The following is a 25,429-nucleotide window of genomic DNA, read 5'->3' as shown; positions in this document are numbered from 1 at the left end:
GTCACGATTAGTGGTTCTCGCTCTCAATGGGGCGCATGGTAAGTTGTGCGTGGATCACGGAGAGTAGCATGAATCTCCACATGCTGTGAGTCTCCACGGAGTCATGCACAACGAGCCACGTGATAAGATGCACGGACTGACGGTCTCAGAGCAGAAGCAACTGAGACTGTGGGGCAGTGGTAGCTCAGCGGTTAAGGCTCTGGGTTACTGATCAGAAGGTCGGGGGTTCAAGCCCCAGCACCGCCAAGATGCCACTGTTGGGCCCTTGACCCTGTCTGCTCCAGGGGCGCCGTATCATGGCTGACCCTGCACTCTGACCCCAGCCTAGCTGGGATATGTGAAAAAAAGAAGAATTTCACTGTATATGTGCAAATGTATAATGTGATAAATAAAGAAAATTATTAATTATTAAATTATTGACTTGTCCTCCGCCACCCAGATTGAGGTGAATAACCATGCCACCACAAGGACCTACTAAGTAGTGGGAATTGGGCATTCCAAACTGGGAGAAAAGGGGATAAAAAATAAATAATAATTGCCCATTCACTTGCGTCACTGTAACCACAATTTTTGCTTTTTTTAAAGAAAAGGAGGGACAAGTTGAAATTAATTTGTGTGGTAATCAATATTATGCCACAAATGCTGTTGATTTATCTAATTTGTATTAAACCCGGAATACAGCTTTAAAAGACCAGAAAGGAAAGGAAAATGTTCACATAAATATGATTTCAGAATGTTGCTTATGTCTTTAAACGGTGCAGTTTCCTGCTTCACTCAAACAAAAGCAGCCAACTGGAGTGGTGAAATATGAGACCAGCGTCTGCACTGACTGACTTCTGCTGGACTCACTCTTAAACACTGAAGAAGATTAGTCCCTTAAAGGGGTAGTTTACCAAAAAAATTATAATTCTGTGATAATTTCCTCACCTAAAAGAATAAAACATCTCCTTTTGTGTTCCACCAAAGCAAGTCAGAGGTGTTTGGAACAACATGAGGGTGAGTAAATGATTTTGGGTTGAACTATTCCTTTAATGGCTGCACTCCGCTCACATGATCGCCACAAATCTCTGCAGTCATGTCCAGAAAATGCAGTCAAATCTGTTCAGCAGGCAAATGTACTCTTCATATGACATAACAGCATCTTTAAATATTTGAATTGTTAGTGTAGATGAGGGGTTTTCAGAGTCTTAACAGTAAAAACTTACAGTAAGCCCACCCCCCACACACACATATATATATATATATATATATATATATATATATATATATATATACATACACATATATATATATATATATATAAAATGTATTATTTTTTTAAAAACATTTTAATGATAAATTGTGTGTATATATATATATATATATTTTATTATTGTTTTATTTTTTATTTTTATTTATTTTTTTTTTTTTGTGCTTTTTTTGCTTTTTTACCCCATTGCTGTTTAGGAGAATAAATTGAGTTATTAAAAGAGTTCTAACTTGTCACTTTTCCTCCATGCTTAAGATAAAATTGCTCAAACTGACCACAACATTTTACATGTGGTCGTGGTCTCTGATCTTAAAAACACCTTCTTTGTGCTATCAGAGAAGCTGTCAATAGTATCATGTCACACAGTGGTCAACAAATAGCAAATGTTAAATGCCTTGGGCGTTTCGTTTTCAAAGTTGGCCAGCCAAGCATGAGATAGACAAGACAACCCAAAGCACTTTGGCTTGCACTTCTTTTTCACCTCGTAGAAACAGAGAATATCTGACCAGTATGGACATGTAGCTGTAGACTACAGGGTCGTTCAAACAACTCAAAAGGTCAACACTAGGGCATATATTTGCCTCGAGTACTATAGATGTCAAGAAATCTAAAACCTCAGTACAAACAGGGTGATGTTTGGAATTTATGTTGGTTTTCTGACAGGTCCATATGTTTTAATGGCATCTCGGTAATTGGGTCCAAATGAGCACGAAATTCCTCATTCATTGTTGTAGTCACAAAACATCAGGCTCTAACAAGCCCCAACAAGGCCGTCAACACTGAGCTTTGTTAAGCGTGACAGAACCATAAGGCTTAGGATAAAATCTACATCCGTCACTCTAAAAACATGGACAAACAGCCCTGGACCTATCAGATGTTGCTTAGTGATTGACCGGTATGGGATGTTTAATGCTCAATGCCTAATAACTAGAGAGCAGGGTAATATGTGTGATACTGGCTCATACAATTTAATGAAGGCAATTGAGACTTTTTGTCCATATTGAGCAACTTTGAGATCATCTATGTGCTAGTATACTCACAAACGTTGACTAAATTCACTTTTAGCACACATACACATTTAAAATTTAGTGTCTCTCTCTTTCAGTGAAAAGGACCAAATATATTGGTGACTCATCTTGCACTACACAGATTTGTGTCCAATCAAATGCTCTCTACAATGGGAATGCTCCTCCCCCAATAGAGCACAAGAGTTCGGATCTGGAAGTAAAAATCCAATTCATTTTCTTAATAGACAAATTGATTTTTAACAATAACTTAGACATTTAAAGACAGACCTGCCATGAGCACAGAGGTTTGTAATCAAAGGTATATGCTTCTTTTGAAGCCATCAGTATGCATTATTTCAACGTCATTTTAAAAACATCATGTTTAATAGTGAAATTTGTGGTTAAGAACTGCACTATCCATGATCCTGCAGAGAAAGATCCACCAGTCTGTAAATCCCAGTGAACAAAGCATGCAAAAACAGCTCAGCTGTGACTGTTTACTTCCATGACGCACGGCGAATTACTCTCACTATACCCTCAAACTACTTACATATTTGTATATATTGGAATATTTTACAATAAACTTAAAATGTATTGTTTCTATACTTAAAATCAACAACTTTGATTCAAGTTTGACATTTTTCCATCATCTTTCATGGAATTTTATAGTGCATTCCCTCTTGAAAGATGTTAAGTACGCAGTCTTGTACCTTTGTCTTTTGTCTGATTTTTTTGTACATCAATTTAAAGTTTGTAATGTTGTGATTCACCTCAGAGCTAGTTTTATGAACTCTTATGAAGAACGTAATGAATTCCCAATAGAAAAATGAATGGGAGAAATACTTCCAGAACCAAGACGGCTGATAAAGTGGGCGGGCACTGTTGCTATCTTTTTGGATATTTATTTATTTATTTATTTATTTATTTATTTATTTTAAATGGTGACAAGCACTTTTATATGCCCTGCCTAAACATCCTGTTTCGGGCCTGGGTAGCTCAGTGGTAAAAGACGCTGGCTACCACCCCTGGAGTTCGCTAGCTCGCTAGTTCGCATCCCAGGGTGTGCTGAGTGACTCCAGCCAGGTCTCCTAAGCAACCAAATTGGCCCGGTTGCTAGGGAGGGTACAGTCACATGGGGTAACCTCCTCATGGTCGCTATAATGTGGTTCGTTCTCGGTGGGGCACGTGGTGAGTTGAGTGTGGTTGCTGCGGTCGATGGCGTGAAGCCTCTACACGCGCTATGTCTCCGTGGCAACGCGCTCAACAAGCCACGTGATAAGATGCGCGGGTTGACTGTCTCAGACGCGGAGGCAACTGGGATTCGTCCTCCGCCTCCCGGACTGAGGCGAATCACTACACGACCACGAGGACTTAAAAGCACACTGGGAATTGGGCATTCCCAATTGGAAAAAAAAGAGAAAAAAAAAACATTCTGTTTCAACAGGAAATGTGTCAACGCGAAATAAACAAAACAGCATGTTTAACAATTTCAAAACGTCTTTATAAAGACGTTACAATAAATAAACGTTTTTGACACAATATTTACTCAATTCAAGAAAATCATTTGAAAACAGAAATCAACACTATATATTGGCCTGTTTCTACAGCTACTCTTGTGTTTGTTAGGGTATAAATGAGCATCAAAGAAGAAACATGCAAATTTTTTGTTATTACGCTGCAAAAATGCAGACAGAGCCCCTCATTCTTAAAGGAATAGTTCACCCAAAAATGAAAATTTGCTGATAATTTAATCACCCTCAGGCCATCCAAGATGTATATATTTTAACTACAAATGTTCACTTCCGTACATCTCTGTAACGTGCACTCATGAGAGGGATGACGTATGCTCATTGGTAAGGTCACGCGTGGAGGAGGAGGCAGGAAGCGCGTCATTGTTTACAATAGAAACTTGCACAGACCAAGCGCCGTTCACAAACCAAAACAATTTCCAAATAATAATAAAAAAACATTACTGCACTAAATTACTTGTTAAAAAGTATACAAGTATTGTTTTGTTTCTAAAAAAAAAAAAAAAAATCGTTTGGGTTCAGAAGAGCTTTATTGGTCGACTGGAGTCGTGTGGATTATTTTGATGCACCCTAAATATGCATTTTGGACCGTCAAAAAAATGGAGGACATTCGCTTGCATTGTTTAAAGGAGAAGGAGAAATCCTAAAAATCTTAAATTCTGTTATGATGAAGAAAGAAACTCAGATACATCTTGGATGGCCTAAGGGTGAGTAAATTATCAGCAAATTTTCATTTTTGGGTAAACTATTCCTTTAATTTGAAACCAGAAGGACAGGAGTAATCTGAATTTTAGGGCACACAATGAATGATAATTTAATCTGCTTTGTTAGAAACCACTCTGGAAATATTTCTGGAAAACAAAAAAATCCCACAAGACACAAAGAGAAAGGCACAGCTTGTTTGCTGGTTTGTATTATCCATACACGAATCATTGCAGCAATATTTCAGGCAATATTTACAACTCATTTTAAAGGTGTAAAATGTAATAGTTTTGTAAATCGCAAATGTGTATCTTGCAGGTGTAAAATGACCGTGCAGTGCCACAGCCACAATTTCACGTCAACAAAAGCGAGAGATTATACCGGAAGAGTGTATTAAGACTAAAGTTCTACAGACAACAATTCTGAGCGAATGCAGGATGCAGAGGCCTGAGCGGATCCCAGAATTCCTCATTATCCTCACAGCGGGTTGCTGGGGTGCGCCAGCGGTTTGAGCGCGAAGCGGACCGCTACTGAGGCAAGTCTGGGAACAGCGCTCTGGCAGCCCCACGGGGGAGGCCAGGCTCGCTCATTAGGCCTAAATGATCCACGGCAGCCCTGCAAACCAAGTGCCACTTAGTGCCCGTCAGAGATGCCAGTCCGGAACCTGATGAGATGACTGAGCAGCGAGCACACTGCATATCTGTAATAACACGATGGACAAAAAGGCTGCACAATGGCGGCAAATGGGTCCAGCCAACGTCAGGCAGCGCTCTCCTTGTAAATGTCTTTCATTCTTTGGTCTTAGTTGAAATGACACAATATGATAAATGTTAGCCACCTTTAAAGCAAACAGATGCACTGTGGGAAATGTTCTGGTGGCAAAAGCCTTATTACAGGGAGTGCAATTGCGACTAAAAGCTGCTCATTGCTCCAGAGACAGATGGACGTTTCACAGGTAATAATTACAGCAGCCTCATGTATTCTCATGCTCCTGTCACATTGTGATATTTACATGCTGTATTGTAATAATCTGAGTTAGGATACTAATAAATGTCATGACAATTTCTTAGCATGTGCATCTGAAAGCCAGTACATAAATTATCTGTATATACACACAAAAATATATACAGTTAGTCTTGGTCCTCTAATATGTTTGGACAAGCGGTGTTCCAAGAGTGCTGATGGGTTGGACGATACATGTAAATGTATGTACTGCAATATTCTTGACATTTTCAGTCAATAACAATATACACACACTGAGCACTTTATTAGGAACACTATGGTCCTAATAAAGTGCCCGACGTGGTCTTCTGCTGTTGTAGCCCATCCACCTCAAGGTTCAACATGTTGTCCATTCTGAGATGCTATTCTTCTCACCATAATTGTACACAGTGGTTATCTGAGTTACCATAGACTTTGTCAGTTCGAACCAGTCTGGTCATTCTCTGTTGACCTCTCTCATCAACAAGGCGTTTCTGTCTACAGGACTGCCGCTCACTGGATGTTTTTTGTTTTTGGCACCATTCTGAGTACACTCTAGAGACTGTTGTGCGTGAAAATCCCAGGAGATCAGCAGTTACAAAAATACTCAAACCAGCCTGTCTGACACCAACAATCATGCCACAGTAGAAATCACTGAGATCAAATTTAACTGAAGCTCCTGACCCGTATATGCATGATTTTATGCACTGCACTGCTGCCACACGATTGGCTGATTAGATAATCGCATGAGTAAGTAGGTGTACAGGTGTTCCTAATAAAGTGCTCATTGATAACTAGTAAGGATGCAGCTTTTTATTAACAAAATCTTCATCATTTTCTCTCAGAATGTAAAGTGAATTGAACCAAAGGTTGCATTAACCTGAAATTTTTCCTTGTATAAACTGAAGTATGTAACTTTTTCCTCTGTTTGTTTTCAGTGACCCGCTTAAACCTGCCCCAACAATGTTACTCAACAGAAGGCATGAGTTGGAGGCGGGCATATCTCTTTCTTTTACCAACGGCAGAAGAAAGGCGTATTCAGAAAGCTTTTTTTGAAAACAACATTTATTTTTGCAATTTAATTTGGTGGCGCAGAAATGACATACTTCAGCTTTAACAAATTTTTAAAACATTGATTGATAATGACTCCAGCCAGGTCTCCTAAGCAACCAAATTGGCCCGGTTGCTAGGGAGGGTAGAGTCACACGGGGTAACCTCCTCGTGATTGTGGTTCACTCTCGGTGGGGCGCATGGTGAGTTGTGCGTGGATGCCACCGTGGGTGGCGTGAAGCCTCCACACGCACTCTATCTCCGTGGTAACATGGAAAAAGATGCAGTTGGGACACTGAAAGTGAAAATTTTTGCTTAATGTCTACTTTTTGATTCTAGAAGAAAGAAAGTCATACGGGTTTGAGCTGACATGAGGGAGAGTAAATAATAACAGAATTTTCATTTTTAGGTGAAATATTCCTTTCAATTTAGGTCAGCACGTTAACTGATACAAGCCAGCAAGCTAAGGAAACTGCAAAAATCTTTTTCCTGTTTGGAACAAGAATCCCAAATTTGTGTGAAATAAAACTCCTTGTACAGATACTTAATAAAAAACATATCTGTATTACGGACAGCACTGTGCTGTGGCACAATATTCGTAACAAATTGACTTAAGGCTCTGCTGCGTGCAAAATAACACCCATTAAATGCAATTTCTTGGAACTCAATGTCCCATTGTGTGTTTCTCGCCATATTTTAAATCTGGTCATGTGTTCATTTGAATCCTCCAGAGGGTATGTAATCACGCAGGGCGTGCTGAATGGAAGCTCGCAAAGCAGGTGAATTATGTAAGTGCTGCATCTTCGCTTCTTTCCCCGCCACTTTCTTCTACCCCTTTTCAAGCTCGTCTCATCACAAAGCAGCTGTTGTGGTGTTTTCACCGTGATCACAATGAACCTCTAAGGCTGGGCAGGGAGCCAGCCCCGGCACAACTCAGGGCGCTAGAGAGCCCATCAGGTAAACAGTATGATAAGCTTTGCAGCAAAAATTAGACATTGTTTTGAAGTGAGAGGCAGTTGCTATAGTGACTGTTGCTAATTAACTGCATTCAGCCAGGGGAACAAAGGGCTTAAGGGTACTCAGGACGGCGTCTCTCACAGAGAGCTATGAGCGATGAATATGTACAATCCCATTGGTCTTTCGGCACCAAAATACCTGTGCCTATTCTTCTCTCCTCCTCGTACGAGCCAGGAGATGTGTGGTGGTCATTTTATCAAGACTAAAGGCTGCTGGACACCAATTAGAGGACTGAGTGAATCTCGATGCCATCAGGTTCCCTACCGCTTTAAAACAAAAATAATCATCCAATCCCCGGCCAATCAGGGTGCTTCATCAGCATGGAGGACCTCTCAAAGGGGATCTCATCAGCCCCTGTGGCATTCTGGGGAATGGCCTGCCAGCTAGTGCATATCATCAAAGCAACACAGTGGTGCACAATGGATAATATTAGAGATCAGAACATTGTCAGGTCACTCTTACTAGATTGACAGGTTTGCCTTGAATCTTAAAAGAAAACATTTCTGATGGTGATCTTTCGGGTATAAAGGTGAATTGTGTAGTTTTTTTAAATATTGAAAATACTTCTATTCCAGTTTAATACGCACAGATGGCCAAGTAGGGGCCATTCAGAGCGAACACATTATTTCGTAAAAAAAAAAAAAAAAAAAAGCTAACGTAGCACAATGAAAGGAACAGAAAGCAGGTGTCTCTTTTTACAGGACACAGCATTTTAAAAACACAGCACTCCTGAAAAAACAGCAAGACGTGCCACAATGGTCAAATACAGTCCATCTAGGACATATTTACACAGAAAAATAATTTACAAAAAACAGTGCAGACAGGAAAAATCTTTCATTGTGAACAGCCCCAAAGTCATTTGTAGGTTGAGTTCCCTAAAAAGTATAAACACTGTGGCAATGTGGGGCCTGGGTAGCTCAGCGAGTTAAGATGCTGACTACCACCCCTGGAGTCATGAGTTCGAAACCAGGGTGTGCTGAGTGACTCCAGCCAGGTCTCCTAAGCAACCAAATTGGCCTGGTTGCTAGGGAGAGTAACCTACATGGGGTTACATGGGGTAACCTCCTTATGGTCGCTATAATGTGGTTTGCTCTCGTGAAGCCTCTACACTTGCTATGTCTCCACGGTAACGCGCTCAACAAGCCACACGATAAGATGCATGGACTGATGGTCTCAGACGTGGAGGCAACTGAGATTCGTCCTCTGCCACTCGGATTGAGTCACTATGCCACCACGAGGACTTAGAGTACATTGGGAATTGGGCAATCCAAATTGGGGAGAAAAAAAAACAAAACACCATGGCAAAGTTTTGAAGGTGTAACAATGTTTGAATGTGTTAACACTTTCAAAATATTGTTCTGTTCGTTTGAGCGGTCCAACAGATAAACTTGTGCATGCGAAAAAAAAAACATAAGCGTGGCCCTGCATCATTTCCATGTATGGTTTGAAACGCAATTGTCCTCATGTCCCACCACCGCACAGCAATTCCAAGGAAATTTCCCGTCGCCTTTGAAGGAATGCAATGTGAAGGTTGTACAAAGTGACATTTATCTTTAACATTGCAATCAAAGTGAATAACAGGCACAACAACGCAGTTACAACATGGGCCACCATCTTGATTATTTTGGGTTGAATGGATCACATGGCTGCGTCACATGACAACAAATGCATCATTGTTTTCGAATGTCGTTCTCCCTGTCCACACTATAAAACGAAGATGCCGTTTTCAAATTTATTCACTTGGGAGAGCATTTTCGTAGAGCTGGACAAAAACGCCGTCTCAAGGTGGCGGAAGGCCAAAACGTAGCGAAATTAATGCGTTTTCAGACAAAAATGTATTCATGTGGACAAGCAACGTAAACAGCAACCGCTGAGCAACAAATTGTAATGTGTACAAACTTAGCTGCAAAGTATTTAAAGTCTTGCCATAAGAAATTATCATAACCATATTTTAACCTTGATATTCCTATTGAAACCATAGTGATAATACAGGCAAATGAAAACTCTGGAAATAAAAATCATAAATTTTTTGGTTATTGTTTTACAATACAAATACTATAGTTTAACTATGGTTTTACTATAGTAATATTGTAGACTGTAGTAACCATTGTTTTCTAGTTCATAGTTTTCATAATTTTTTTTTTGTGTGGAATCCTTGGTTTTAATACAGTATACTGTACTGTATCCACATCATAACCATGGTTTTACTATAGAATAACCATGGTTATTCTTGTGGTTACTATAGTTTTACTACAAATACCATATTATAATAACCACAAAATTATGATTTTTATTACCATATTACCATTTTCCTGTATTATTACGATTGTTTTACTACGAATATCAAGGTTAAAATATGGTTACTATAGCAAATCTATTGCGAAAGCACGCAGAATTATTGCTTCTACTTCAGAAAAAAAACATTCTCGCCCTGTCCTCTAAGGGGCTCAGTAGATAAAATACACACTAATTATGAAATAAGTTCTTTTAATTATTAAGCTGCGTGTGTGTAAACTGTACTAATGCTTTAGCAATGTAAACTCTGTGTTTTGTCATGCCAATTAGGCTTCTTTGAGTGTTGTATCTTGAGCATAGCTCTAAAAGGCCATGTTTGGGCCTTTAACTGATGAAACAAAGTTTGGCGGGACATTGAGCGCAGCAGATTGCAGCTCCCCTCTCTCAGAGTCCTTGTGTAGTCTTGTCTTTCAGCTCTGCAGCTGTCACTGGGTCCTAGTGCCAAAGCAATAACACCATGAACTGTGACCTGTTCACTCACTCAACCATTAACAAGGGCCGTTACAACTGTCAAAACAACAGGGTGCGTCTGTCAGTGGGGTTCCAGGGCAAATTAGAGAAGCACACTTGATTGGCATTTTTTGTGAATAGAATTTGGTTAATGGCCCACTTTTCTATACAAGGCTATTTTGACTCTTGGGTTGTTGTGCTGGTCATTTGTTGCCCATATATACAAAACAGAGATAATTTGCTGTAACCTTGAAATAGGACACTTTAGCGTGTTCTCAGTTGTGTTTCATCAGTATCAAATCTGTCCTAAAATTCCATAAAAAATAGACTTAAATGAGACCATGTTTGGCATAGAGCAGTAATTAATAATAGCATAGCATATGAGTTCGATGAGAAATGTTCACATTAAAATCTCTTGATTGCAGAATTTGATATCTTGGCAAATCTGAGCACGGTTTGGAACTGTAACTTTCTTGGTTAGGGCTTCTCTTGGTTTAGGGTGGTTAAAGAAGTCAAAAAGCAGTAAAAGAGATGTTAAACAGAATTTTAGCCTCACTTTTATTGTATGGAAAAAAGGTGCAATGAAAGTTAATAGTGACTGAGGCTAACATTCTGTCTAACATCTCCATTTGTGTTCCACAGAATAAAGAAAGTCATACGGGTTTAGAACAAGATAAAGCAAGTAACTGATTACAGAATTTTCATTCTTGGGTAAAGTATCCCTTTATGATCTTTAAACCGAATATGTATTGCATGGTCCTAAGTCCTAAGATGACCTAGTTGAGGTGATGGTCTGTCTAGCTTTGGCCTGGGATGAATTTAATGTCCCTTTTCTGAGGCTATTAAAAGTCAGAATATTCTTTTCTCTGCTCTGCAGGCATTATTTGACATTTTACACTAAACATTTAAGATATTCTTGAAGGATTCTGCCTGCAATTGTTTTCTCTTTCTCTCTATCCTCATTCAATGTGCAATCACCACACCACAACAATAGCATCATATTAGACTTCCCTTGATCTGTCTTTTTATCCAAAAACTCCACCATTCTGTTACAGATTAAGAATATAACTAAAATCTCAAAACAATCTTGAGATCTTGTGGAGTAACTAAAACAATCTGCTTTTTAAACATCTAAAAGTCTGAACTCTGCTGTCAGTCATTAATGTTCAAATCTGACTCATCTACAGTATGTGATCCTCTGCTTGTAATACATATTGTGGTCTGGGAGTGTTTGTTGCTTATCTGTTGTCTCTGCCTGTGGTCTGCGGGACTGTGAAGCTTCATAGCTGTTGAGTAAACATGCAACCAGACACCTTGAACAGCTGGTAAAGCTGACCTCTGTTCAATCCCTGTACTCTCAAACAGGTCACCAAACCCAGTAATGCACACAATGCTCAAGGTGAAATCTTCACTGATAATACTTTCAGGTGGTTCTGTTGGTGTATTTTCCAATGGGCTCTATTGTTCACATGCTACTTTCTGTGTTCAAATTATGTACAATGAACTAAGAGTAAATGCAGTCAGTACTGATGTCAAGTATCAATATCTTTGTCTTGTTTTCCTGTAAAAAAACAAAAAACAAATATCAAATGCAAAACTGCATACTGTATTCAGACGAGTTTTCATAGAACTATTCTTGAATTTTGAGTGTATTTTTTCTTGGTCCATTAGAAATGTTTTATTTTATGTCCTATTATTGGTAGCACTATTACTATTGCATATAAACTCAGCAAAAAAAGAAACGTCATCTCACTTTCAACTGCTTTTATTTACAGCAACCTTAACATGTGTAAATATTTGTATGAACATAAAAAGAGTCAACAACTAAGACATAAACTGAACAAGTTTCACAGACATGTGATTAACAGAAATTGAATAATGTGTCCCTGGTCAAAATCAAAAGTAACAGTCAGTATCCGGTGTGGCCACCAGCTGCATTAAGTACTGCAGTGCATCTCCTCCTCATGGATTGCACCAGATTTGCCAGCTCTTGCTGTGAGATGTTACCCCACTCTTCTACCATGGCACTTGCAAGTTCCCGGACATTTCTGGGGGGAATGGCCCTAGCCCTCACCCTCCAATCCAACAGGTCCCAGACGTGCTCAATGGGATTGAGATCCGGGCTCTTCGCTGGCCATGGCAGAACACTGACATACCTGTCTTGCAGGAAATCATGCACAGAACGAGCAGTATGGCTGGTGGCATTGTCATGCTGCAGGGTCATGTTAGGATGAGCCTGCATGAAGGGTACCACATGAGGGAGGAGGATGTCTTCCCTGTAATGCACAGTGTTGAGATTGCCTGCAATGACCCTCCACCTCCAAATCGATCCCGCTCCAGAGTACAGGCCTCGGTGTAATGCTCATTCCTTCGACGATAAACGTGAATCTGACCATCACTCCTGGTGAGACAAAACCGCAACTCGTCAGTGAAGAGCACTTTTTGCCAGTCCTGTCTGGTCCAGCGAAGGTGGGTTTGTGCCCATAGGCGACGTTGTTGCCGGTGATGTCTGGTAAGGTCCTGCCTTACAACAGGCCTACAATCCCTCAGTCCAGCCTCTCTCAGCCTATTGCGGACAGTCTGAGCACTGATGGAGGGATTGTGCGTTCCTGGTGTTACTCGGGCAGTTGTTGTTGTCATCCTGTACCTGTCCCGAAGGTGTGATTTTCAGATGTACCGATCCTGGTGCTGTTACACGTGGTCTGCCAATGTGATGACGATCAGCTGTCCTTTCTGTCTCCCTGTGGCGCTGTCTTAGGCGTCTCACAGTATGGACATTGCAATTTATTGCCCTGGCCACATCTGCAGTCCTCATGCCTCCATGCAGCATGCCTAAGGCACGTTCACGCGGATGAGCAGGGACCCTGGGCATTTTTCTTTTGGTGTTTTTCAGAGTCAGTAGAAAGGTCTCTTTAGTGTCCTAAGTTTTTATAACTGTGACCTTAATTGCCTACTGTCTGTAAGCTGTAAGTGTCTTAACGACCGTTCCACAGGTGCATGTTCATTAATTGATTATGGTTCACTGAACAAGCATGGAAATCATTGTTTAAACCCTTTACAATAAAGATCTGTAAAGTTATTTGGATTTTTACAAAATTATCTTTAAAATACAGTGTCCTGAAAAAGCGACATTTCTTTTTTTGCTGAGTTTACTTGAGGTTAGTAATTTGAACAAACATCTTACACTAAGTTTTAAAATGCAGAATGTAACTTGTCTTGGTTACTGTCATAACCTCTGTTCCCTGATGAAGGGAACGAGACGTTGTGTCAATGTAGTAACACTAGGGGTCGCTCGAGAGCCCCGAACACCTCTATTCTTTTGAGAAAAGGCCAAAGAGAATTGGCGAGTGGAATTTGCATGCCACTCCCCTGGACATACGGGTATAAAAGGAGAAGGAATGCCCACTCTCATTCAGGTTTTGTGCTGAGGAGCTGAGACAAGGTCCGGCCATTTCAGCGGCTAGTACAGCATTGTGGCAAGAGGAACATTTACATACATTTATGCATTCGGCAGACGCTTTTATCCAAAGCGAATTACAGTGCCCTTGAGTTAAGTGCCTTGCTCAAGGACACAATGGTGGTGGCTGTGGGGATTGAACCAACAACCTTTTGCTTATCAATTCAATGCTTTAGTCCACTACACCACCACCACTCCATGGGGCACAACGTCTCGTTCCCTCCATCAGGGAACGGAGGTTACAACAGTAACCCAGACATTCCCCTTCTGTCACTCACTTGACGTTGTGTCGATGTAGTGACACTAGGGGTCCCTATGCCACAAAAATGCCACAACAGGTGAACCGTGTTACGTGACCTGCTGATGCAGGTGCAAGCAAGCTGCTGCGTGCGTAATAGCAGGTGCATCAGTCTGCACGTAACCTCCTCCAATGCCCCAAAAAGACGTCATGTAGTTCTCCAAATCCCTGAGGGGGGGAAGCGACGTAACTAGCATGGGAGCAGGCCACGCCAGCCACGGCCTTTTCTCTCTAAGTTCTCTCTCCACAGAGTATTAGATCCGGCTGGGGCCATCTAACGCTATTATACGCATCGGGGATGTCATACGCAGGTGTTCTTGTCCATTCCTATTTTTTCAGGGGGAAAAGACCCCTCGGAGACCACATCCTGCCCAAAGGGGAGGTCAACATATGGCAATACGACATGTGGGCTCACCAGCCGTACATAAAAGGGGTATGGTGGTAGGTCCTGCCTCGAAGGGGACGAGCTCTACAAACACGGCGGCCGGGGGCAGAGAGGGCCCTGCCCAAGAGAGACGCCGGTCTGCCGAAAGGGAAAATACATCACAGGGGGTTACCTGAGTAATCGGCACCTGTGGAGCACCTATCCCAGTACAGGGCATATTAGTACCCGTAGTGGGTCTGGCTGCGAACTCCTCCACTGAATTTGCGAGCCACGGGGCTAGGGAGGAAGGACATCCAGGGTCCACGACTTTGTGAACTCGACTGGGGGTAAAAGCGCACACTTTCGCCTCAGGGAAGGGGAAAGGCGCTATACGCAAGTGATACACCCGCCCAGTTGTTCCGTATTACCAAACTCTACCTGTTCGTACCTGACAAAACACGGGACAAAACAGGCTCAACCCGGTGAGTGTAAAAAAAAAAAATCGCAAAGGTATTGGGTGGAGCCCAGCCCGCTGCTCTGCAGATGTCTGCTAGAGACGTGCCATGGGCCAGTGCCCACGAGGAAGCCACACTCCTAGTAGAGTGTGCTCGTATTCCCAAAAGGGCGGGCACAGCCTGGGCCTGGTATGCCAGAGCGATGGCATTCACGATCCAGTGGGCAAGCCTCTGTTTGGAGACAGCGTTCCCTTTCCACTGTCCACCAAAGCAGATAAAGAGCTGCTCAGAGCGTCTAAAGCTCTGCGTGCGATCCAAGTAGGTGCGCAAAGCACGCATCGGACACAGCAACGACAGGGTCACACAGCCAAGGAAGCCAGATGCCCCAGGAGCCTCTGAAAGTGTTTCAGTGGAACCGCTGTCCTCCGCCTGAATGACTTCAGGCAGTTCAGCACCGGCTGCGCGCGCTCGCTTGTGAGGCGTGCTATCATTGAGACAGAGTCTAACTCCGTGCCGAGAAAAGAGATGCTCTGAACCGGGGAGAGCTTGCTCTTTTCCCAGTTGACCCGAAGCCCTAGACGGCTGAGGAGCCTGAGCACCAGGTCCCTGTGCACGAACAGCAACTCTCGAGAGTGTGCTAGAATCAGCCAGTCATCGAGGTAGTTGAGTATGCGGACGCCCATTCCCTTAACTGGGTAAGAGCTGCCTCTGCGACTTTCGTGAAGACGCGAGGGGACAGGGAGAGGCCGAAGGGGAGGACCTTGTACTGATACACCCGGCCGTCGAAAGCAAACAATAGGAAGTGTCTGTGTCGAGGTAAAACCGAGACGTGAAAGTACGCATCCTTCAGATCTACCGCCACGAACCAATCTTGATGCCGGACACACCTCAAAATGTGTTTCTGTGTTAGCATCTTGAACAGGAGTCTGTGTAAGTCCCGGTTCAGAATTCGCAGGTCCAAGATTGGCCGCAAGCCACTGTCTTTATATGGTACGATGAAGGGCGGTAGAACCCTTCCCCCATTTCGGCTGGAGGGACAGGTTTTATTGCACCCTTGCGAAGAAGGGTCATGATCTCTGCATGTAGGGTGGCGGCGTTCTCGCCCTGCACTGAAGTGAAGCGTACGCTGCTGAACTGGGGCGGGCGCCTGGCGAACTGAATCGCTGAGTCGGATGGTCCTGGCCAGCCACCGCGATGGTTGGAAAGCATTAGCCACGCATCCAAGCTCCGGGCGAGGGGCACTAAAGGGAAAATTGCGTCTGACGTACCTGGAGGTGGGGCCTCGTGGCAGGGAGGAGCAGGTGACGCCATGTCGAGAAGCGTTGCTTCGTCCCGAGGTGGCTGCGCTGAGGGGGACCTCGAAGCACTTACCTTGCTCTGCTTATCCGGCATAGGGCAGGTTAACGACTGAGGAGGAGGACCTCTTGGGTCGTCCGAGATTCATCACAACAGGTTGGCCGTAGGCATGGCGTAGGGCGCGGACCGCATTCACGGGGCCCTGGCTGCGAGTGCTCGGTGTCTGGTCGCCGTGACAACAGCGGTCGTGAACACCGATTATGTGACAAGGAGTGAGGAAACCGCTCTTTTTTTTTTTTTTACAATTTGGCTACCACAGCCCATTCGGGGTGCGGCGAACAAAAAAAAGAGAAGGAAACAAAAGATTTACCTCCCGGCCCTCCACCGGGGGATGGAGTGGTCTGGATACCAGCTCCGTAACGGACGTCTTGCTCCCTGAGTTGTCTGTCTCGGGGCACTTAGGAGCCTTCCGGGTCCTCATGCCGGCCTGTGAGACGGGGGGCGTCAGCTTCCTGCTGGGGGCTCTACGCTGGGGCCGAGTGCTGGGCTCGGGCAGAGCCGCCTGGGCTTTCGCCACCGCAGGGGGACGCCCTCAGCAAGCAGACGGGGTGCAGGATCTTGAGCCGTGCCGGGGCAAGATGTGCTGGATGGCCACCGTCTGGTTCTTCAACGCCGAGAACTGCTGGGCGAAGTCCTCAACAGTGTCGCCGAAAAGTCCAATCTGAGAGATGGGCACATTGAGAAAGCATGCCTGCAGCACATCGGTATCAGGACTACCCACGTGTAGTTCTTTTAGTGCCTTGGCCTGGTGTACCTGCAGGAGGGCCATGGCATGCAGGACGGAGGCGGCCTGTCCAGCAGCACTGTAGGATTTGGTCGCCAGAGATGACATAGTCCTACAGGCTCTGGAGGGGAGCACCATACGATCCCGCCAGGTGGGATCGTATCCACCTGAGGGACCTCCGTGTACCCGCGGACCGCCCCGCCGTTGAGGGTAGGGAGAGCGGACAAACCCGGAAATCTGTTTTCAGGCAGCGAAAGGTGCCCTCCATGACCTCGTCAGTTCGTCGTGCACCTCCTGAGAAGAAAGGCTGTGCGCGGCGCCCCAAACCCAGGAACTAATCATCAAGCCGCGAGTGCTCAGGGAAGAGTTCCAGTCCAACCTGGTACTCGCGGCGGCCTGTGCAAGCACAGCGGTCAGCTCTGCTTCAGCCTCAGACTGGGCGGGCAGACCCGAATGTGGCAGCCCAGTCGAGTCCTCAGAATCCGACATCGCCAGTGCGCTCTCCGATGCAGCGATCGAAGATTCATCCTGCTCGCAGGCCCGAAAGAGACGTCAAGCTGGCCATGAGGCGGACTGGTCTCATTTCGGAACCGGACGGGAGCAAACGAGCGTGCTGGGGAACGGGAGGTCAGTGGGGAATTACCCGGCGAGACTGCACCCACTGAACTCCCCAAATCGCCTCCAGCGCCAGCCGGGCCGACCTCATACCCGTGGGTAGAAGGTGCAGCGTGGGGGGCGGCTAGAGTGGCTTCCCGCTTCGGAAGAAGGAAAGCCGTGACCGCAACGTTGCCATGGTCATATTCTCGCAATGAGAACATGAACCATCCACAAACACTGCCTCAGTGTGATCGCTGCCCAGACACGTGAGGCAGCGCCCGTGGCTGTCGGAGGTGGAGAGATAACGTCCGCATCCAGGAATCACACAAATACGGAAAGGCATCTTTATAAAGATGCGTCTTTAAATGTGTGTGCTCTAACAGAAAAAATATATTCTTTAGCAGGAATATCCACTTTTTTAGTGCTGTCGAAGCACCCAGGGGCGAAATCTGCACTCGTTGTGCAGAAGGAGAGTAAGCCGCTGGAAATGCGCCATATATCCAACAGCATACGCTTCTTAAGAGGTTAATGGAACAGCAGTAGTATGCAGCTCGCTGATAGTACAACCGCTCGGGCTCCGAAGAAAAAATCTGAATGAGAGTGGGCATTCCTTCTCCTTTTATACCCATGTTTCCGGGGGAGTGGCATGCAAATTCCACTCGCCAATTCTCATTGGCGTTTTCTCAAAAGAATAGAGGTGTTCGGGGCTCTCAAGAGCGACCCCTAGTGTCACTACATCGACACAACGTCGAGTGAGTGACAGAAGGGGAACTCAAATTAAAATGGCTTGTTGATGGAGTGCTTTTACTTTTCTAAGTGATCGGACTTACGATTTCAGATAGCTGTCAATAAAACAAGCAAAAAATATCCCAAAATTAGGGACCTAAAATATATCTATTTATCAGCAATGCCATATCAACTAGAGGTCGATCGACAGTGGATTTTGCCGATACCAATAAATAAGGTAGTCTTTCAATTCATAGTCTTTCCTTACTATGACAGGTACAGACAGAGGCTAAAAGAGTCCAAAAATGGATAAAATCCCAGATGCAGTTTATTGTGCAACCAAAAGCCCAATAATAACCAGAAAAAAAATAAGATTTGATGCATAATGCGGGACTTTTTAAAGCCTACATATTCACCAGATGGAGAGTTTTGTATATAGATTTCACCAGATGACATTTAATTAGGAATAAGGTTTATTATTATTCGCAAGATATGAAGTATGAGATACAATGTATGTGCTGATAGGGCATGTTTTCTCATACTGATCATTTAAGACTGGTTAGCCAACCCTAATTTTCATGCTTTAATCCTGAGTGAAAGTAAATTTTAGAGCATGCAGAGCATTCAGGTGGCCCTAAACCCTTATTGTAGTGGCAGCTGAGAGGCTTCACTGCCACTCCTAAACTTTACATTTCATTTGGCCAGAGGGGTCACATGACAGCTGCAAACGACTGCCCCGAGGGCCTTCTGCTTTCACTTGACACTGACAAGCTGTGAAAGACTCCAACGCTGCAGAAAGAAAATATTCCCTCTTTCCATGACATCACCCAGCCAGGAATGGGGGGGGGGTGGCACAGCTGGTGACAGCCGCAGTACCATCTGCTCCTGACTAATAGTTAATGCTGCTTTACTTACACTCGTACTACTCAACAACATCCGAGACTACTCAACAACAGCCGAGCCAAGACTTCTGAGATACCTGATTGACAATTATTCTCAAGTTCTCCACCCGTTCACCCTCATGTGTGTTCTTTGAGCTCTCAGTTTCACTTCTCACCTCTGGCAATCACCTCCGAGACTGATCCAAACCCCCTGAGTGCCCAAGCAACATAGTAGGGCTTTGTGTTGTTACCTTGTCATGTAACACACTTACATCGTGTCTTAGCCAACGACGTGATAAGCTTCCAGCAACAAGTAATTTCTCTGTCCACAGTGAAAGCGGAATGTACCGCAACAGATTCACAACCAATTAGATATATTTAATGTTTGAAGCTAAAGTGTGTAATTTCTGCACTACTTGCATCACTAAACAGAAATGCAAGAAAAATAATGATTGTTTTCAATCAGTTTCCGAACACTGCCAGTGTCTTCCACTGGTTGGAAAAACAAATAGTCCCACCCAAAACTCACACCATTGGTTGAGCCAGATTTGCTGTGTCAGGCTGATCAGCATGTTCAAACAAAAGAGCAACGTTTTGAAAGTGCCACAGAGCACCAATGTTTTCACTCTTTGAGGAAACTAACTGATGAAATGGCTTATTTATAGTATAGAAAAGCATTTGAACATCGCAGTGTAAAACTGATCATCTTATGCATATTGCACACAAAAAAAAATGGCACACACTTTCTCAATGTGGCAAGCTCTAACCTGATTGGATGGCTTTACTTCCAAAAGTGGGTGTCTCTAATAAGCACATAAAAAAGGAAAATAAACTTGGTTGGTCTTTTTATATGTTGATCAGATGGTCTCTTTTGGTCTAAGTAGGCAGTTCTTGGCCAGAATAAGCTGCAAATTGGACCAGACTTTGTTAATAGTCAATATTTCGGAAGAAGAACCTTTATCTTACCATACATCTTGCCCTCATCCGAGAGGATAATTTTGCGGCGTCCACAGGGTGGGTAGATGGCCAGCGCCTCCTGGAAGCTCTGCTCGATGTCAGGGCTCCACACCCCCTCAGCGTCATTGTCAATGGGCTTGTCCGCAGAGTCGCTCATCCTCTCGATGTCCTCGGCAGAGCTTTCACTGCCACTCCAACTGCTGGGATCAATGATGGCGGTTGAGACCTCCAAGCCGAAGCCTGGAGCAGACTAGGGTGAATCCTGAAAGTGATAAAAAACACATGGCTGTGGTTACTCTCTACTAGTGGTCGACCAATATGGGGTTTTTAATAGCTGATGCCGATAATTAGAGAGCAGGGTGGCTAATGGCCGATATAATGCCGATATACAGTATAATTAATACAATGCAATGATAAAAAAAAATGTACACAAAAATGCTGAACATGTATTTTACACAAACTTTACTTAAAATCACCAGATTTAGTAGATTTTGGAACTGATGAAATGTAGCCGAAAATCATCCTGGAAGATATATTGGTCACTACTCTCTACAGCACAGAACTCTATCTATGAGGAGGTTTAAAGTGGTGCTTAGTGTGTTATAAAGCAGGAACTTCAATTTTAAGGTGAAGTGCGCAATTTCCACGGCACTAGCGGCACCAAATTAAATTTAAAAAAATAATTGTTTGCAAAAGGTTTCCCAAATACTCCTAACAACCCTTCCATTCCTGACCCCATCCTTCTTTGTTCGGAAAAACAGATAGTCCTGCCCTAAACTTGCGCCATTGGTTGAACCAGAAGTTGGTATTTTGGACTGCTGAAACACTGTAATGTTTTAAGTGTGTTGCAGAGCCAATGCACTCTTCAAGATCATTGAACTGGCATACAAGAAAGTATTTTGATATTGAAAAATTTTCACTCTCCACCTTTAACTGCATTATCACTGTAAAATCAAATTTGCTCTTTTCTATAATTTTAAAAGTTTGGAAGATCAAAGTAGAACACTGAAATGAAATCATCTTAACCCTAGTGCCCCTGAATTAGTTTCATTTTATCTCAAGAGAGTTATGACTGAATTAATTCTGAAGACAGGCATCTAAAATTTCTGTGAGCGAAATCCAAATGACTGAGGAAATTAAGTGTCTGGCTTGAAGGTATAACCTTAAAACATTTCCAAAAACCACATGGCATCTCCATAAAATTGCAGGAAAACCATAAAATTGCAGACATATTTCTCTGTAAAAATTAAAAAACCCAGCTGCCTGGGCTAAATGTGCCCCTCCTTATGAACATTCAGGGCAACATTGGCATCGTATTATTGATATCAAATGAAATTGCTTCATGTTTTAGTAATGTAAATAACCTTAAGATCCTGGAAGTAGAAGACAAGTCTCTAACACAGAGTTCAATTCAAGTCTCTATTCATTTGTCACAAGCCCAAGTCAAGTCTAAAAGGGATTGTTAACCTTAAATGTCATCATTTGCTCATGCTTATGTTGTTCCAAACCTCTATTACCTTTTTTCCCTCAGTGAAACACAAAAGCACATGTTAAGCAGAATGTTAGCCCCAGTCACCATTCACTTTTATTTATTTTTTTTATTTATTTTTTTCTATACAATGAAATTGAATGATGGTCCGCGTGAACTGTGGACCAATTCATGCTGGACAAAGTCATGCTGCAATTGCATTTTCTAGGTCTGTGCGCCAGGCTTCGCAAACTTGACTGGTACAACTTCAGTCTGACTAAAGCATTTACATAACGTTTTAAAAAGTGCATGTAAACGTACTGATTGTCAAACATGCAACAATTCTTCTTGGTGGCATTCTTGAAGTCCCCCCCACTTCCCCTTTCTCTGTGCCTTCTCCCTTTCAGGCAGCACAAGCTGTTGGGATGTGGGACTAGCAGCATATGTTTCTTCTAGAATGTCAGTTCACAAGGGGGGATGGGAGCAGCCTGTTGGAAAAAATGGGTGGGGGGTGGCTCTCTGGGAGAGTGGAGGGAGCTTTTACTGAATTCCGTTTTTGTGTGCTGAATGCTGACACTGCAGAACAGACTCACAGACTGATGAGAGATGGAAAAAAAGCCTCCCTTTTCTGACCACTAAATGGTTTGGGCCCTTTTTTCTGCTCCGCTCCACTCCCCCCCAAATCTAACTGAATAATGAACTACACTGGTAATCACTTCCAGCACGGCTACAAACATCTTGGAATCATGTTCTTCCCTCACTGTCAGATATACAAACTGTATAAAGATTGCCAGTTTAGGGGGAAAGCTCAGGAGCTTGGAGTAGATAAACATGTTTACTTCGGCTATACTTTCAGTGTTGGCTCCCATATGGCAACAGAAAGCCTTCTTGAAAAATGGCTGCCATTGGTCCCTCTGCCAAGGGTGGACCACTTGAAAGAGACAGCAAATGCGAAGGCAATATGTTTGTTGTGCCTGCTGGAGTTTGATTTTACTACAGAAGTCATCAGTGACATTTCAGCGCATTTGTGTGAAATTCACAACCACTCCAATTGACAATCAAATCCCCATTTCAACAGGTAGATTCCCCCTAATAAGGTTTCCAGACCTTTTTTTTTAATCAATGAATTTCCATGGCTATTTCAGTCATTTGGGATTTGACTGAACAAGGATTTATAAGGAACAGTTCATCCCAAAATGAAAATTCCATCATAACTTACATACCCTCATATTGTTCCAAACCCATATGAGTTTCCTGAGAGAAACAACCTGAAAAAGTCATTTTTTTTTTGTTGTTGTTGGTGAAAACACATGTGCCACGGTGCTTCTAAAGTTTCTCTCATGCACTAACGCATGTGCAACGGACATTACAATTTTCACTGAAAAATATTTTCAAATTATTCTCATCGAAACCTATCATAAGTCTTCAGATGACTTGGAATACGACACACAATTCACATGGACTACTTTTATGACACTTTCAGGTCCTTTTTTAAGCTTTAAAGTGAGTCACTATCAGCTGCCATTGTATTGAAAAGACGGATTGAGATACAAAATCAAAGGTTGTTTTTCTTTTTTATTCTACAACGATAACGAAAACGTGATGAAAACGACGCATCATGGCGATAATTAAATTATTTTATTAAATAACTGTATTGACCGAAATATGACAAGAAAAAAATAACGCTGCAAGATTAGCAGTGCAAAATATAAATAGAAGAAAAAACATCTAGAGAAACATCTTTTTATAGAAGAAGATATTAGATATGGATTCATCTGATCTAATAATCCAGTATGTTGGGATTCCCCCGCTTGAGCTGCGTGAGTTGAAACCACTGAACACCGGCAAAATGAACCACTTTAAAACTGGTTAATTACCTCACTCAAGCGCATCCTATTTATTTATGAGATTAATCACTATATCTACAACATATATGAATGAACGTTACAATTATATAGTGTTTTTCTGACACTACACTCAAAGCGCTTTGCATGACTTTTGAAGATTTTATTAATTCAATGATTTTTGCAGGCTTGGAAATCACAATTTTAAAAATCCCTTATAATTTTTTCCATTACTGTGGGAACGCTGCCCTAAAGACACATTCAAATTAACCAAATGTCATTAACGATGCAAGTTGCCTCATGTCAGATACTGTAGTTCAGAAGGAACGCCTACTAGTGACCAAAAGTATGCAGGTATTTGGCAACCTGCAGTAATTCGATCAGAGCCATAACAGATGAGTAATGCTTTGCATTTGTAGCTCAAAAATGATTAAATCCTTCACATTGGAAGCTTTGGTATCTAAAGTTCTGAACACTGAGATAACAATATTTCCTCCGAATTCTGAAAGTTTGTGATACAAAAAGGTTTAGCGGATTCTATGTGGTGCCATTTAAAAAACAGAAGGCAGAAATTTGGAATAAAACATTTTTAGATAATATTACAAACCCTACTGATAAAGCACAGTCATTGTGCTGTTTTAAATGACATATGCTATATAAAGGGTGGATATATATTCAACATACTATTTGACCCTTGGTAGAAAAAAAATGTGACAGCAATTAAATCTTTATTTGCACAAGATTAATGCAAAGCCTAAATTGCACGAGATGAATGCCTCATGCAATACAAGGCCCATGGTCAATTCTAACCACTCGTAGAGCTCATAGAGTTACATCATCCAACCAAATGGATCTACTCTGAATATACATGTCCACTTACATTAATTGGAGGTTATTCTGCCTTTGATGGTAATGGAAAGAGAAGCCGCTGAATCTAGATAGGCAGAAGCCTTTGCTGTGGAGGTTACAAGGCACCAGGCCATGGGTTGTAATGCAGGCCAGATACCAGGTCTCCCATTAAATGTAACATTCGCCTTTACTTCATGTGTCATCTTGTTGTAGATTAAGTGTAAAATGAGCATGCATTATCACTAACAAGTGTTAAGGAGGAAAAATCAATAGCATAAAAACATAGCCTAATCATGGCTGAAGTCCCTCAATGATCATTTAGTCTTTGATACATCAACAGAACTGATTTACCTCTGCCACTATTTCATGCATCATTTCTCACGGGAGGCCCAGATCAATGCTGCTTAGAAAGATAATGATAATTTCCACCCAGTTCGAGGGCTCTGCATTATTGGATTACATCAACATGCACAATAAATGGAGTATGATTAAAGCAGGATTTTATCTTTTAGCCCTTTCCCCCTCCAATTGATAATGAAGCTGTCATTCATCAGATCAGAGTCTTAACTTTTACACTGAGGTTAAAGGAATTACAAAATGTTCTTACTCTTTTACGAAAAGTGAAAATCCTTTCAGAAGACAACTCTAAAATATGCTATTTTATATCAGGTCACCCGTCTAATTGAAATTGCTCTCAAAAATATTTCACAGCAAACTGTCAGTTCTCTCACGTCTTGTCTAAATAGAGACAAACAGAAGGTATATGTTCGCTGAGCCAACTTTTTTAATTCTAGAAAGGGAGCTAATTCGATTTTTCTGCAATGAGAAAACCTTTATGAGAAAGTCTCTTTATCTCATTAAGTAAATATACATTTAAAAAAATAATGAGCAAAGTAGTGCTATTTAAGCTCAAATATGATCTACACAGTTTTTCCTCACCTGTTTTTTTGTCAAAACCCAGATTTTACATTGAACATCAAGTGGCGACACAACATAGTAAAAAAGTAACCTGTATTTAATGTAGCCTAGGTCATATTTTCTTTTTCCTTGCATAGTTTTTTTTCATGATTTTCAAGTATAAGGGCATATCAAGTGACATTATTTTTCATTCCCCTTTAAAAGCTGACGAGTCTATTTATTTATGAGCCTATTATCCAGTTTATTTCGGAATAT

At 42.4% G+C, this 25,429-nt stretch overlaps 1 protein-coding gene across 3 annotated transcripts in view; it reads right to left on the bottom strand.

Moving 5' to 3' along the window:
* Positions 1-25,429, bottom strand: part of LOC127412761 (transcriptional enhancer factor TEF-1-like) — a 117,332-nt gene that overhangs the window by 54,559 nt on the left and 37,344 nt on the right. For all 3 annotated transcript variants that reach the window (XM_051649392.1, XM_051649410.1, XM_051649402.1), the window contains exon 3: positions 20,105-20,357. In XM_051649392.1, the coding sequence (XP_051505352.1) occupies positions 20,105-20,252 (148 nt within the window). In that variant the 5' untranslated portion in view covers positions 20,253-20,357. The remainder of the gene's footprint in view (positions 1-20,104; positions 20,358-25,429) is intronic.

The sequence above is a fragment of the Myxocyprinus asiaticus genome, chromosome 2, assembly GCF_019703515.2.
Source record: "Myxocyprinus asiaticus isolate MX2 ecotype Aquarium Trade chromosome 2, UBuf_Myxa_2, whole genome shotgun sequence".
In the NCBI taxonomy this organism is placed as follows: domain Eukaryota; kingdom Metazoa; phylum Chordata; class Actinopteri; order Cypriniformes; family Catostomidae; genus Myxocyprinus; species Myxocyprinus asiaticus.
This window is presented reverse-complemented; position numbering and strand designations above follow the sequence as displayed.